The sequence below is a fragment of the Capricornis sumatraensis genome, chromosome 16, assembly GCF_032405125.1.
Source record: "Capricornis sumatraensis isolate serow.1 chromosome 16, serow.2, whole genome shotgun sequence".
Lineage (NCBI taxonomy): Eukaryota > Metazoa > Chordata > Mammalia > Artiodactyla > Bovidae > Capricornis > Capricornis sumatraensis.
In genome coordinates, this window is record NC_091084.1 from 43,967,626 (window position 1) to 43,983,222 (window position 15,597).

The following is a 15,597-nucleotide window of genomic DNA, read 5'->3' on the forward strand; positions in this document are numbered from 1 at the left end:
TCCTGGGTAGATATTTAAATGAATGAAGCAGAAGATGGACCACAGGGATGGGATGACTCTGAACATTTGGTCCACCCCCATCTTCTTCCTCTTAGTGCCCTGGAGCTCCCAATAGCTGTCTGTCTACTCACAGCATCTCCTGGAATAAGAATGAAAGTGGGTTTGAGAGCAGGAGGGAAAAGGGGAGCTGGTACAGTACTGGATGTTTGGGGGTCGTCTAGGGAGGATTCATGGACCAGAGCCTTTAAAAAAAAAAGAATCTTATCTCAAGATAGAAAGATTGAAATAGATTCAACCAGAATGAGCTTCCTCACTTCTGTGCAGGAACAGGCCAAAGACATGGTTTGGTTTTCAGATGCCCTATCTGTCCCTGAAAGGATGTCCTGTACTTGCCTTCTCACTAGTGGAAAGACAAATGGGGACCCAGATTGTGAAGCCTCTGCTTCTGTGCTGACTCCAAGCTGCCTGGAGGGGATCAGCCAGGAGGCTAAGGCCAGGATGGAGGAAGAAGCTTACAACAAGGGGTGAGTCAGCTGTCAGCAGCCCTGAGGTCACCTGGCATGTCTCACAAGATACCTTCCCACAGACCTTTCCTGTTTCTTAAAGGATTTAGGGAAGCAACTCATGGCCCCAGGACCTCCTTGCCTGAGTAAGGAATTACATAGGAAAGAGCAGTACTGTTCCACAGGAAAGACAGGAGGAAATGGGGCAAGAGGGTGTGGTTAGATAATAACCAGACTGCCCTCTTTTTAGGCATAAAGCCACCAGAATGATCTGGAAGTCAAAGGCCCTGGGTGGGTTCCTCTTGGTGGTGCCTGAGGCTTCCTGACACATGCCCAGAGCAGTCACGCCGCTGCCAGCAGTGTCGTGGAGCAGCTGCAACCCCACTTCCCAGAACTGCCTCAGTCATCCCTTCTTCTTGCCGCAGGAGTCCCCTCAACTTCTAGCCACTCCCTTCTCCAGTTGAGCTTCCGTAGCACCTTTGGCCTGTTGTCAGTCACTGATGGGGCAGAATACTGAGCAGGGCCCCCGCCCAGCCAGGTAAAGAATTACCTCTGACCAGGCACTGCATCCTGGGCTTCTTGCCCTGTAGCCCCTGAGGGAGCTGCAGCCTCTCTGTGACATGGAACCTGTGGGCTTTGGTGTGGTGGTACCTACAACCACAGTGGGGTTTGCCCCAGCCCAACTGTGCTGGCCTTAAACACTCAGTTGTTAGACAAGCAAAAAGTATGCTCAGGGTAATATCAATCCTGGGAGAAGGAAGTCAGAAGATTTCTCTCGAAAAGCCTGTCTTTTCACCCATACCTGTCCTCTGTACTTAGAATGGAGGGGAGTGAATGCTTCCATTGGCTTTGTGACAATTTACAGAGAACTTGTGTGCGTTTCACTTCCGCAAAGCTTCCCAACAAGCCTATGTATGAGCCCCACCTTCCCTAGGCCAAGCTATACTCTTGTCACTTTCTCAAAATGTTCCATCACCTGTGCAATGGGTGCCAGCCCCTCCTTCTCACAGGGGAGTGGCCGAGGCTCCAAGGCCACACAGAGAGCAGACATGGTCCTTGGCCCTCCCAAAAGGTTTGTTGGAGAAGAATCTAGCCAGGAGACTGCACCCACATTTTTTTCCCCATCTGTTTTGTCACACTTTCACATAAACAGGAAGGATGACTGGGGGTGAAGGGAAATCGTCCTGATATGAGCCGCCGTGGGATGTGGTGGCTTTTCCCTATTGTGTGGAGCCACAGGAAGTGAGTGCAGAATCCCGGCAAGTGCTCAGAGCCCCTCCTCGAGCAACTCGGGGAAGGATGCTCTGCATCTCCTGGCCTTTCCAGACTCAGTTGTTCATTGTTGCCTTCCAGATACCAGGAAGGTCTAAAGAAAACCAAGGAGCTTCAAGACCTGAAGGAGGAGGAGGAAGAACAGAAGAGCGAGAGCCCGGAGGAGCCGGAAGAGGGGGCAGAAACTGAGGAAGAGGAGAAGGAGCGGAGAAGCAGGTTGTAGCCCTCACAGTTGCTAACATGGGCCTCAGTCTCTTTCACCGCACAGCATCCCTGGAGGGGCCAGTCCAAGGCGTCCAGGGCCCAAGTGAGCAGCCAACAGAAACCAAGAGGGAACTCATGTCGGAGGAGGAGGCAGAGGGAATCCCCAAGAGTCCAAAGTTAACAAGGGGGTGTTTGCAAGGGTTTAGGGGTCAGTGATGGCCAAGGGTGGGGTCAGGAGTTCCTAAGAGCTGGGAAAATACAAGGGACCATAGTTAACTCACTGCCCAGCCATCCCCATGAGAGATCCAAGGTCAAGGGAGTTGGCCTGAAGCCCTAGAGGAGGATGGGGGTGGAGAGAACACGTGGAGATAGGGGACAACTCAACTTTGTGGCAAACATGAGTCTCCAAAAGGTTCCTTCCATGGTGACCAATCAAATTTGGTCATCTGGACATTGTTTTTACTTTGGATCGGAAATACTCAGATTTTTCTTTTTAAATATACTTTATATTTTAAGTGCATTTCCCACAAAATCCTGAAAAACCTATGTAACATGCAGATAAAGGTACTATAGACCCAGCATTTTGCCCTACCTGTGCCCTATGGACCTAGTGACAAATTGACATCCTGGATTTTAACAGAGGGCCCCAAATTTTGTATATCCGGCCCTATTATCTCTATTAGCACATTTAAACTAGAAGTCTTGAGTTTTGGATTTTTAAAATGTAGTTACAGCTAACTTGGAACACTTCACCAAAATCACTGCTTTTAGACTCCCAGGCTACCTTTAGTCCAGAATGACTTTAGTCAAAAATGATCAATTAATCTAATCAGCTGCTTCATTGGTGATGGGGTATGTTGTCTATGCCTCATTGCTAGCAGACTCTGGAAACCATATGCATGCAATGAATCATGTAATAAAATGCAGATTCGAAGTGAGATGGATATGCTTCAAAGCACATAAGAACAAGCAGCAGAGCCCAGTTGGCAGATTCAACCAGAGTAAGAGGTGTTAGCCTGCATGAGTCAACTCCAGTGTTCATGGGAAGAGAAAGTGTTTCACAGTTGGAAACAAACGTGTGCTAGGATGCACTACCTCTTCTAGGGAGAGAAGCCCAGTGTTCACAATCAAAGCACAGTCCCTGCCCTGAGCGACTGGGTCCTGTCTTTCTCGGTCTTCTGGCTCTCCTGGGGGTCCTCTGCTCTCATTTTGTGGGCCACCACTCTATCTCCTCTCCTTTAATGCAGTCAAGCCCAGGCCTGACAACAGCCCTTTCTTTGGCTCCCTTCAAAAAAAAGGCAGGCTGGGACTTCTAACCCTTCCAAACACCAGCAAAGAACAAAAGGAACAGAACACAGAGAGTACGTGGAATATAAACAAACTGGTTTACAAAGTACAGGGCTAGAATCCTTATCTAGCTGGTTTGATCTTGGGCCATTGGCAGCTCCCTCCTAATTCGTGGAATCCCAGCAGAAGAGAGGCTGTGCCCAGCTCTCCCTCTGTCCAGCTCTTGGTCAGCAGTGCATGGCAACGGTTGCCCTTCACATCCATCGTCCAAGAGTGTTCTCTCGGTCCTGCTGATCCTGAAAGGCCTTGTTCTCTCTCCCAATCCCTGCTCCCTCTCAGACTCACTTTCTGATCTTAAGAACATGCCTGGACCTCAGGGGATGGATACCAGGCATCAGCACACCCTCAGAAGGGTCCTTAGCACATGGTGCAGCTTCACTTGTTCAGGCTCAGCAGTGTGGCATCATCTTCTCCATAACGACTGACACTGCTATCAGAGAAACTGCCCACTCACAGTCACAGGATCCCTTCCTCACCTGTCACCCAACCCAGACCAATCCCAAGAGCCATTGTCTTGAATGCCAGACAATCCATTCATCCCCAAGTCCCTAACACACACAGTTGCCTGCAGGCACCTCTACTCAAGCACAATTCCCACCACGAAATCTTGGCATCTCACTAACAAGCAAGGTCTGAAGTTGTGAAAAGTTCCATGTCCTATTTAGTGCATTTGAAAAACACTAGGATCACCCCAGCAGCCAACCCTTTATTGAAGACATTCAACCTCAAACACTGAATCTCTCCTCTATTATAATAATATAATCTGTTCTCAATATTACTTTCTGGAGGGTCAGCTTCAATGAACTTATTGGATGAATCAACCCAAGATCTTAACTATATTAAAACAGAGAACATAGGTCTTCTGACATTTACGTAATGCACTGAATGAATGAGACTCATAAGATGGGACAGAAAACTGTTGTCTTGGCTCCCAGTATCTCTTCAGAACTGCTCCATGGGGTTAAGATGATATTAGGCAGACTTCTCTACTTTTCCAATAACTCAGAAAATAGAAGTCCTCTGGTCAACTTTAAGTCCCAAGAATAACCTCATTTCAGCCATGTAAATGGCTGCTGCTGCTGCTGCTGCTGCTAAGTCGCTTCAGTCGTGTCCGACTCTGTGTGATCCCAAAGACGGCAGCCCATCAGGCTCCTCCATCCCTGGGATTCTCCAGACAAGAACACTGGAGTGGGTTGCCATTTTCTTCTCCAATGCATGAAAGTTTAAAGTGAAAGGGAAGTTACTCAATCGTGTCCGACTCTTAGCAACCCCACGGACTGCAGCCCACCAGGCTTGTCCATGGGAGTTTCCAGGCAAGAGTACTGGAGTGGGTTGCTAGTGCCTTCTCCGTGTAAATGGCTAGATCCCTGAAATAGTCAAAATCCCGAACTTAAAAAGTTCAGCCTTCTACCCGTCCCTTCCTGCCTCCAATCAGCTTGGCTCTGCCTCAGAAAGGAAGCCGATAGTGGGGACAGAGTTGACTTCTTGCTCTCTGTCACTCATGCCCTCCACTGAGCTTAGTTAATGCAGCACCTGACCTCTCCAGGGCTGGGAAAGGGGATGGAGATTAAGGGTAGGAAAGGTATTAACTTGCTGGTCTTATTGTGAGTGGGCCCCAGGCCTTAGCAGGGATTTAAGGCTGATTTTTTAAAATTTATTTTTACTAATTTATTTGGTTGTGCCAGGTCTTAATTGTGGCATGTTGGATCTGTTTCCTGGACCAGCAATTGAACCCGGGCCCCCTGCATTGGGAGCTCAGGATCTTAGCCACTGGACAAGGGAAGTCCCCTGACTTTCTGGTTTTGTTCAGTGTGATGTTGTATGGAACCTTCAGAGAACCCCACACCGCCCCCCCTTCCCACACCCACACCATTACTGAGGATCTCTCAACTGCAATTCCCTTTGTGAGGTCAAATGCAGCTCTTCTGACTAGCTGCTTACAATCTCTCTCTCATTGGGCAGCTGGAAGTGTACCTCTGTGCTCAGCTTCTGGGCAGCGTTTCCAGGTCTATGCCACCCTGAGCCAGCTCTCCCTCTCCTGCCTATGCCCAGTCAAAGTGAAATATGCATCTCTGGCCCACTAGTGGTGGGAGGACGGTTCTCGGTCTCATGGCCCCATGTTCTGATGGCATCAAGCAGTTCTGCAAGCTTCTCATTCTTCAGATCCCTCAGGTGGGGGTCGCACATCAGCCCACTCACCATGTGCCCAAACGGCAAGGTACTGAGCTCTCCACGCAGCATCTCCTGGCCTAGGTGATGGGGAGCAACCTCACTCCTCCCAGTGGAGAAGTAGGCAGAACTCAGAACAACCAAAAATTGATTTCTGAAGGAATTCTATTTCTAATCAAGAATTCTATTTCTAACCATTTTTATAGACTTTAAATAACTAACCAGCTTAGGGTCACAAAGCCTATCTTACCCTCCTCCTTCCCAATCCCTCTAAAGGATGGAGTGAGAGTGGGATTCTTCCAGCTCCAGCAGCTTGTTCTGGGGCCCAGAAAAATACAGCCCAAAAGAAAGACTGTGCCATAGCATCCAACTGTATCTAAATAGAAGTTAAAGAATCAAAATGGTGCCAAAAGAAAACAAGCTTCCATTTCCAAATTCTCTTTCCCCCTACAGTTATGAAAGTAGCCAATAATTTTCCACATTGGCTCATGTGCTCACTGTTTCGCTTTGCTTAACTGCTTCTGAAACAATTATCAATGGTTTCCCATGTGGAAAAGAAATCAACCAATGCTTTAACATCCAAGACAGGTACTCTGAGCATCTAATCCCTTTGTACAGAGGGTATTTGTTTAATCTTCTTACCCATTGTAAGACATCTAGAACTGTCTACTTCTCAGCAAGTGGCCTGCATATTTCAGGGTCTACGTGAGCCTCAGGATCTGGAGAAGGCCTTCCTGTCACTTCTCACCTCCTCCATTTGGTGATGTTCAGTATTCTCAGTTTTAGATCAATCAATCAATCAATCAATCTGGGATTAGAAACAGGAAGAAATTCCAGCTTAATGAACGTGTCCAGGGCTTCTCCAGAGAGCTTTAAGAATGGACTCTTCCAAGTGGGCCATCTGACCAAAGGTCTTTTCAGTACAGTCACTCAGTCATGTCCAACTCTTTGCGACCCCATAGACTGCAGCACGCCAGGTTTCCCTGTCCATCACCAACTCCCAGGGCTTGCTTAAACTCAGGTCCATCGAGTCAGTGATGCCATTCAATCATCTTGTAACTGTGCCACAAAAAGAGTGGAAAAGTTGAAAGGCAGTCAGGAAAAGAAGAAGGAAAAGGTGGGGGGGTGGTGGGAAGAAAGGGGAGGTGGGAAGAAATTCTAGCTTAATGAATGCATCCGGGGCTTCTCCAGAGAGCTTTAAGAAGGGACTCTGCCAAGTGGACCGTCTGACCAAATGTCTTTTCAGTTCAATCACTCAGTCGTGTCCGACTCTTTCCAACCCAATGGACTGTAGCCTACCAGGCTCCTCCGTCCATGGAATTTTCCAGGCAAGAGTACTGGAGTGGGTTGCCATTTCCTTCTCCAGGGGAGCTTCCCAACCCAGGGATTGAACCCGGGTCTCCCGCACTGCAGGCAGATGCTTTACTGTCTGAGCTACCTGGGAAGCCAAGGGTGCAGGGTGGGGGGACACAGGCAAGAAGCAGAGGTGAGGGGATGAATGGCAAAGAGAGAAGAGAGAAAAGTGTGGAGAGACCAGAGAAAGTGGAGGAAGAGATATTTGGGAAGGAAGATTTATTTTAAATTTATATATATATATTTTTTTAATTGAAGGATAATTTCTTTATAGAATTTTGTTGTTTTCTGTCAAACCTGAACATGAATCAGCCATAGGTATACATGTATCCCCTCTCATCTCCCCATCCCACTCCTCTAGGTTGATACAGAGTCCCCATTTGAGTCTCCTGCGCCATACAGCAAATTCTGTTGGCTCTCTATTTTACTGGGAAGGAGGATTACTAGGACTGAGAAAATACTTGAATAAGTCACCCTGAGGTTGCCAGAGCTAGGAGTTCTCTGGAAGCCCCTGGGATGGTCTGAAGTGAGCTCTTGAGGTTCCTCGTTCTGTGTCGTTTATTATTCAACGTCAGGAGTCTTCTAGGAGTTCGTCACAGTCCTTCCACTCTGGACATGGTCATATGTGGAACTGAGCACAACAAATTATGCCTCTGAACATGGAGGCAGGGGACAGGTTGTGACACCAAGTACAGAAAAGATGCTGGGCCCGCATGGATGCATGGGAGTCTGGGTCAGCCAACCTGGATCTCGGGCCTTGGGGGAGTTCAGATGTCAATGACCATCTCATGAATGGAGGAGGGCATGTGGACTGTTAGCATCAGAATCACCTGGGGAAATGTTTTAAACAGTAGACGCTTAGACCGTAGCTTTGAAGATTCTTAGTCTGTAGTCCTGGGGTATTTCGAATAATTACTGCTAAGCAATTCTGCACAGGTAAGTTTGAGAACCACGGCTCAACACAACTTGGAAAGTATTCCAGACAGAAGTATGGGTCGGGGCATCTTATATGTGTCCAATATACTAAACCCGCCACCTGTTTTTTTCATTTGACAGCAAACTTGAAGAACTGGTTCGTTTCTTACAAGTCATGTATCCCAAACTGTGTCAGCACTGGCAAGTCATTTGGATGATGGCCGCGGCGATGCTGGTCTTGACTGTCGTGCTGGGGCTCTACGGTTCTCACAGCTCTTGCGTAGAGCAGGCCGATGGGTCCCTTGGGAAATCCACGTGCTCGGCAGCCCAGCGGGACTCCTGGTGGAGCTCAGGACTCCAGCATGAGCAGCCTACAGAGCAGTAGAAAACCCAACACTCAGGCCGTGCCCTGCTCCAGCACACAGCCAGTCGCCCTTTCCTCAAGCGAGACGTGTCAGGCCTGGGCATGGGCATGCCACTGCTGCCATCAGGGGAGCAAGCAGGGGTTCCTTCACACTCGGCACCCCTGCGGGAGCTATTCACACACAATAGCTGATGTTCCTGGAGGATCAACAGAAAGCATCAGTGGACAAAGAAGTAGCCATCACCAGGGGACTTGAAGAGAAGAAGGGAATGCGGCCGCGCCAGTTCAGATGGCTGGGGAGAAACAAAATACCTTCCTCACAGGCAAACATGAAAAGCCCACTCTCCCTGGTTTTCCTCTCTACAACTGATTGGAAATCAGGCACGACTGTGCCTAAGGGCTAACTCTGCCCTGAGGATCAGACCTGGAATTTGGAATAGCAACATGAGTGTCTTCCCATTTCACATCTCCTTCTTACTGACTCTCCTTCAGCCTCGCTGCGTCCTCATTGCAATCACAGTTGCTCTTTACAGAAGATGGAAAGGTTTCTCAGAAAAATATTTAGGCTGATTTTAGCTCAGTGCTTGAAATGAAATGGGAAGATGTAAATTAACACATATGCCTCTGTACACATACAACACGCACACACAGAGACACATACACACACAGAGATACACACACACAAAGCACACACGTGCATGAAGTCAACTGTCCTCCAACTGTGTGCTCTGGGTGTGTGTTGGGCATAAAGCCAACCCACAGATTTTCACGTGTGGGGCAGTCACCAGGCACTTACCTGATTAGTGAGCTCTCCACATGGATTTACGATGTTTGAGAAACACTGAAAACTCATGACTTGCGTGGTGAACTTGCTGGTCTCCATTTCCAGTGTTAATTCTAAGCTGCTATACAGCATGGTGGGGGCTTCCCAGGTGACTCAGTGGTAAAGAATCCACCTGCTGATGCAGGAGACACAGGTTCAATTCCTGGGTTGGGAAGACCCCCTGGAGGAGGAAACGGCAACCCACTCCAGTATTCTTGCCTGGAAAATCCCATGGACAGAGGAGCCTGCAGGCTATACTCCATGGGGTCACAGAGAGTCAGACACAGCTGAGCGCACGTGCATGCTTACAGCATGGTCTACCCCTACTTTGCTCTCTCTGGGAAAGGAGGAAACAGGGTGTGCTTCAACTTCACTGTGCCCACGTTTAAGTGTGCATCTCTTCCACAAGGCTCCAGTTTCAGTGGGATTCCCAATGCAAGTGAAGGTCTTGGAGCTTTCCCATTATTTAGCAGAAAACAGCAAATCCCACCTGCAGCTTGACTTCTTGCTCCCCCTGGATAGCCACTGCCTGCCTTCTTACCACATCAGATCTGGGGAGTGCTGGTTTCTGTGTGGCATTTATGGTGGCTTCTTTGCTTTTGTTTTGCTGTTGCCATTTGTTTTTGTTGCTGACCCTATGTAGAACTTACTATGAGCCAAACACTGGTATTATATAAGGATTCCTTTACTGTGTCCTCAAGAAAAAGAAAAAAGCTATGACTCTGCTCATTTTCACTTAAGGAAACTGAAGCACAAAAACACAAGTAACTTGCCAAGGATACCCATGGGGTTGGAAGTTAAACCCAGCCAGGCTGGTCCCAGAGGCTATGCTCTTAACCCTGCACTAAATTGCCTTTTCCAAAGGTCTTCTATCTAGACATGTTCTGTTTCAGCCCCACACCCCCAGGTAGCCCTTCAGCCACTCCAAGTCATTTCTGGTTCCCAAACCAGACTGCTTTCTCACGCTCATTTTTCTTCTGCTGCAATCCTCTTTCCTTTCAGTCACTCTTCAGGACCAAGTGCAAAAATCACCTGCTCCATGCAGCTTTAGTGGCCTCCCTCCAACTCCACACCAGACCACATTAATAGGTCATACCCTTCTCTGTACTTTCCAGCACTTTTAAAACATTTTCATTACTACTACTAATGAACATTACTACTACAGTGTATCATAATATTAATAACTTATTTATGTGTCTGTCTTTCCAAGCGTTTTTCCTCAAAGACAAGAACCATGTCTTACCCATTCTCTGGGTAAGTGCCTAGCATGGTGGCTGATGCTTGGGAGGGTGTCATTTAATGTTGGTCAGAAGATGAGTGTGCAAGGTGGTGAAGAGCAGTCTGGGAACAGCTGACGTTTTGCATACTTCCCAGCACCAGCATCCTCACCACCACCATCTCAAATGGTGAGTGAGAGAAATCACATCTTTATTAGCCTCAACTTATTCTATTATTTTTTCAATCTACTCTGTGACCTAACAACATCATTTCCAAACTAAAGGGTTGGGCTTGAAGCAATCACTTCTTTCAGAAAGACCAGCCTAGATCAGGACCCCTGGTAAAACAGCTTGATTTTTTTTTTTTTTTGAGCGGGGAAGGTGGCACCCTTTTCAGTGGCAAGAAAACTACTGCAAGAGAAGTCCAAGCCAGGGTTGACCAAGGATGTGCCATTAAGGTAAAGAGGCGCAGATCAAGGCAGACAGACATTGGATTCATGGATGGATGGTCTGCCCTACCTCTTCAAGGGGGATCAGACGCACGAAGGAGCTTTAGGCCCTCAGAGCCAAAGGCAGGGTGTAAACAGAGCTCTGGAGAGTATGGCTGTGCCGCAGGACTCTGGGCTGGCCAGTCTCAGCCTGCCTTGAAGAAGGACCGGGCCAAGCTGACCCATTGCCCGCTTGGCCACAGGGTTCCCACCTTTGTTTCCAGTTGAGACAAAGGCCAGGAGAGGAGCTGCAGTGAGCTCTTGAGCCCCCAGCTGCTTCATAGAAAGGCCTGCAAGAATGCTTCCAGATCAGGCCCTCAGCCAGACGACTTTATGAGTAAGGGAGGTCAAGGACAAGAAGTGACCAGAAGGAGCAAATGAGTAATCACATTACCAAGGGCATTCCTGAAGCAGGACTCCTCGGTATTTCTTAAAAGCGAAGATGGACCTAATGCAATTGGAACTGTTGCCAAAGCAGCAGTGAAGTGGAGAGAAACAGGCCCTGTATGCCCAACAGTGAGTGATATTGATCAGAAATAAAAGCTCCCTTCCTTCACCATGCCTCTGGGGTCTGACATTTCTGCTTGGCCCTAGGACTCCGTTGTTGGTGCCGCGATGTCCCCTCCTAAAGGACCTTCACTTTCTGTGTCACTCCCGCGTACAGCCTGGCAGAGTAAGAGGAGAGATCGGAGATGCGGGGTTTATGTATCACTGGCTGGCAGTTCCTAATGTTGTTAAACCTCACACAGATGTGCTAGCATTGAACTATAGAGTGTCATGTACCTGAGTTTGAAAATAAAAGCACATTTCCAAACCTTTGGCAGCAGCCGAATGCCTCCTCATTTTGTGGAGCTGAGTCAGAACCTTGCCTAACCCTGAACTAGAATCTACCTTGGGCGACAGTGCCTCCCAGGTCCCCAGTCCTTAGGTCACCAGATCCCTTCCAGGGGCTCAATCAATTCCTCTGCTTCTCATCCTCATTCCTGACCCTAGTTTCCCGTATCTTCCTGGTCTATGTGTCGTGTTTTTTTTTTGATACATTTTTCTGTGATAGAGACTGCTACGTTTTCACCAATCTGATTTCTACCATTAGACAATCTTTTTTCGTTTTTTCTTGCAGAGAGGGGCAGGCCAGTGTGAACCTTCCAGATCCAGTTTCCTAAACAGACTCTCCTGCCTAGTGCCTTGCATTCCCTGCAGTCCCCTTTCTGCCTGCCAGATTCAGGGCATTCAGTTTAGAACCTGAGGTCCAAGAAGTTGCTGGCCCCACTAAGTAGAAGCTGAGTCTTATGGGCGCTCACAGAATTCAACTGACATAAGCAAGAAATAACAGTTTAGCATATTAAGCCACAGAAACTCAGGAATGTTTATTATAGCAGTTAGCCTACCCTGACTAACACATACAGAAGCAGAAATAGGGAACTTCAAGAACAAATTTTCAACATAGGAGACACTGACTTAGCAGTCAAGTGGCAGGAAACCAGAACACTGATATTAGGGACTGGAAATATGGTGACCTGTGCTGTGAATAGAACAAAAATAATAGGTAAAGGCTTACCCATGATAACTTAAAAGACAGTCCATGGGCAAGCTATAGCTCTAGGAGAAGCGGCTGAAAAGAATCAGAGTATTGAAGTATGTGAACCCTTTTTGGCTAACTTTTGAGAGAGATTGCAAGAAAAAGAAGTACTTGGGAAAGAAGTGGATAAATTGAAACAGAAAGGGAAAAAGATACAGAGTTGCTAAACTGAAGACTTAGAAACCCTGACTGCTTCTAAAACCCAATTAGACTGAAAAGAGCTTTGAGTGAAAAAGAACAAGTAGAACTTTTTAGTTGAATTCAGATCAGACCAGCCCTACGGTAAAGGTCAGAGTCAGAATATGGTCCTTCCATCTGTGGTTTCAAATGAACTTCAATAGCCACCACTAAATTAGAGAGGGGCATGGGGCTGAGATTAAAAAAAAAAAAAGAAAGAAACATCTTGAGAATTGTGACTGGGAAAGGATTTGGGGTATGATTACTGGCACATGAAATCAAATGGAAGCAAATAGACCAGAATCCTAAGTTTGGGAAGGAGTAGTATTTACAAAGAGATACAAGCCACGACTAAAAAGTCCTTCAGTTGTTAAGTTAGAAAACAACTTTTGGCATCCTAAGCTTACATCAGCAGAAAGCAGACTGTACAAACTGTGCTACCCACAAGTAGCCTTGGAGGAATTTGCAATTCCCACCACAAATGTGGCCAAGGAAGATTCTATCCAATGAAGAGCTACAGAGAACAGTGGACATGGGACGCGGGCCTTTCTCCTAGGAAGCAGAATCAGGATCTAAATGAAGGTAGGAAACTATGGTTGGCAGAACGTCTAAAGGACCTCCCCTACAGCTCACTCCCTGGAACTTTTGAATGTGAGACATCACTCCTGTTATTTTGCATAGTGCAGTTGACCTTGAATAGGGAGATCCTTTCCTAATTCTCTTTTCCTTTCCTGTCTTCCTTCCTTCTTCTTCTTTGTAATACTTTATCAGGTACTTGAAGGCTAACTCTCTTTCAGGTGTGATGCTAGCTTTAAGGATAATGATGAAGAGGACACAATTCCTGTTTTCCTGTCTCCCTGGCTCCATGGTGATAGAGTCATTTTGTTTCTGAGGTCCCTGTAGCGTAGGTCTTGTGCTCACCCGAGTAATGAGGTCTAAACTACAGCTATTTAAGGTGTATTAAGGTAAGTCCCCTGGTCTCTGGGCTTCTCAGGTGGTGCTAGTGGTAAAGAATCCACCAGCCAATGCAGGAGATGCAAGAGATACTGGTTGGATCCCTGGGTCAGGAAGATGCCCTGGAGGAGGCATGGCAACCCACCCCAATATTCTTGCCTGGAAAATTCCATGCACAGAAGAACCTGGCAGGCTACAGTCCATGGGGCTGCAAAGAGTCCAACATGACTGAGTGAGCACAAACAAACCCTATTTATGTAGAAGTGCTCTATGCCAGTGCAGGGCAGATTCTCCTTTCTTATTGGTTTCTTCCACACCAATATCTAACTTCATGACCAATACCATTTGTAGAGGAAAGAACTAGTTACCCATGTCAGTTCAGTTCAGTCACTCAGTCGGTTCCGACTGTTTGTGACCCCATGAATCACAGCATGCCAGGCCTCCCTGTCCATCACCAACTCCCAGTGTTCACTCAAACTCATGTCCATCGAGTCAGTGATGCCATCCAGCCATCTCATCTTCCGTTGTCCCTTCTCCTCCTGCCCCCAATCCCTCCCGACATCAGGGTCTTTTCCAACAAGTCAGCTCTTCACATGAGGTGGCCAAAGTACTGGAGTTTCAGCTTCAACATCAGTCCTTCCAAAGAACACCCAGGACTGATCTCCTTTAGGATGGACTGGTTGGATCTCCTTGCAGTCCAAGGGACTCTCAAGAGTCTTCTCCAACACCACAGTTCAAAAGCATCAATTCTTCGGTACTTAGCCTTCTTCACAGTCCAACTCTCATATCCATACATGACCACTGGAAAAACCATAGCCTTGACTAGACGGACTTTTGTTGGCAAAGTAATATCTCTGCTTTTCAATATGCTATCTAGGTTGGTCATAACTTTTCTTCCAAGGAGTAAGAGTCTTTTAGTTTCATGGTTGTAATCACCATCTGCAGTGATTTTTGGAGCCCCCCAAAATAAAGTCTGACACTGTTTCCACTGTTTCCCCTTCTATTTCCCATGAAGTGATGGGACCAGATGCCATGATATTAGTTTTCTGAATGTTGAGCTTTAAGCCAACTTTTTCACTCTCCTCTTTCACTTTCATCAAGAGGCTCTTTAGTTCCTCTTGACTTTCTGCCATAAAGGTGGTGTCATCTGCATATCTGAGGTTCTTGATATTCCTCCTGGCAATCTTGATTCCAGCTTGTGTTTCTTCCAGTCCAGCATTTCTCATGATGTTTTCTGCATATAAGTTAAATAAGCAGGGTGACAATATACAGCCTTGATGTACTCCTTTCCTATTTGGAACCAGTGTGTTGTTCCATGTCCAGTTCTAACTGTTGCTTCCTGATCTGCATATAGGTTTCTCAAGAGGCAGGTCAGGTGGTCTGGTATTCCCATCTCTTGAAGAATTTTCCACAGTTTATTGTGATCCACACAGTCAAAGTCTTTGGCATAGTCAATAAAGCAGAAATAGATGTTATCCTGGAACTCTCTTGCTTTTTCGGTGATCCAGGGGATGTTGGCAATTTGATCTCTGGTTCCTCTGCCTTTTCTAAAACCAGCTTGAACATCTGGAAGTTCACAGTTCTAAGCATCTGAATGCAGAGTTCCAAAGAACAGCAAGGAGAGATAAGAAAGTCTTCCTCAGTGATCAGTGCAAAGAAATAGAGAAAAACAACAGAATGAGAAAGACTAGAGATCTCTTAAAGAAAATCAGAGATACCAAGGGAACATTTCATGCAATGATGGGCGTGATAAAAGACAGAAATGGTATGGACCTAACAGAAGCAGAAGATATTAAGAAGAGGTGGCAAGAATACACAGAAGAACTGTACAAAAAAGAGCTTCACGACCCAGATAATCATGATGGTGTGATCACTAATCTAGAGCCAGACATCCTGGAATTGGAAGACAAGTGGGCCTTAGAAAGCATCACTACGAACAAACCTAGTGGAGGTGATGGAATTCCAGTTGAGCTATTTCAAATCCTGGAAGATGATGTTGTGAAAGTGCTGCACTCAATATGCCAGCAAATTTGGAAAACTCAGCAGTGGCCACAGGACTGGAAAAGGTCAGTTTTCATTCCAATCCCAAAGAAAGGCAATGCCAAAGAATGCTCAAACTACCGTACATTTGCACTCATCTCACACGCTAGTAAAGTAATGCTCAAAATTCTCCAAGCCAGGCTTCAGCAGTTACCCATATACTACTCCTCTTTTTTTCTGCCACACTCGAGT

General features: G+C 46.8%; 1 protein-coding gene across 3 annotated transcripts in view; it reads left to right on the forward strand.

The window, feature by feature from the left end:
* The window catches only part of IRAG1 (inositol 1,4,5-triphosphate receptor associated 1), a 118,761-nt gene extending 107,376 nt beyond the window's left edge, over positions 1–11,385 (forward strand). For all 3 annotated transcript variants that reach the window (XM_068988168.1, XM_068988170.1, XM_068988169.1), the window contains 3 exons: positions 405–524; positions 1,857–1,991; positions 7,905–11,385. In XM_068988168.1, the coding sequence (XP_068844269.1) occupies positions 405–524; positions 1,857–1,991; positions 7,905–8,148 (499 nt within the window). In that variant the 3' untranslated portion in view covers positions 8,149–11,385. The remainder of the gene's footprint in view (positions 1–404; positions 525–1,856; positions 1,992–7,904) is intronic.
* Positions 11,386–15,597: the final 4,212 nt, after the last annotated feature.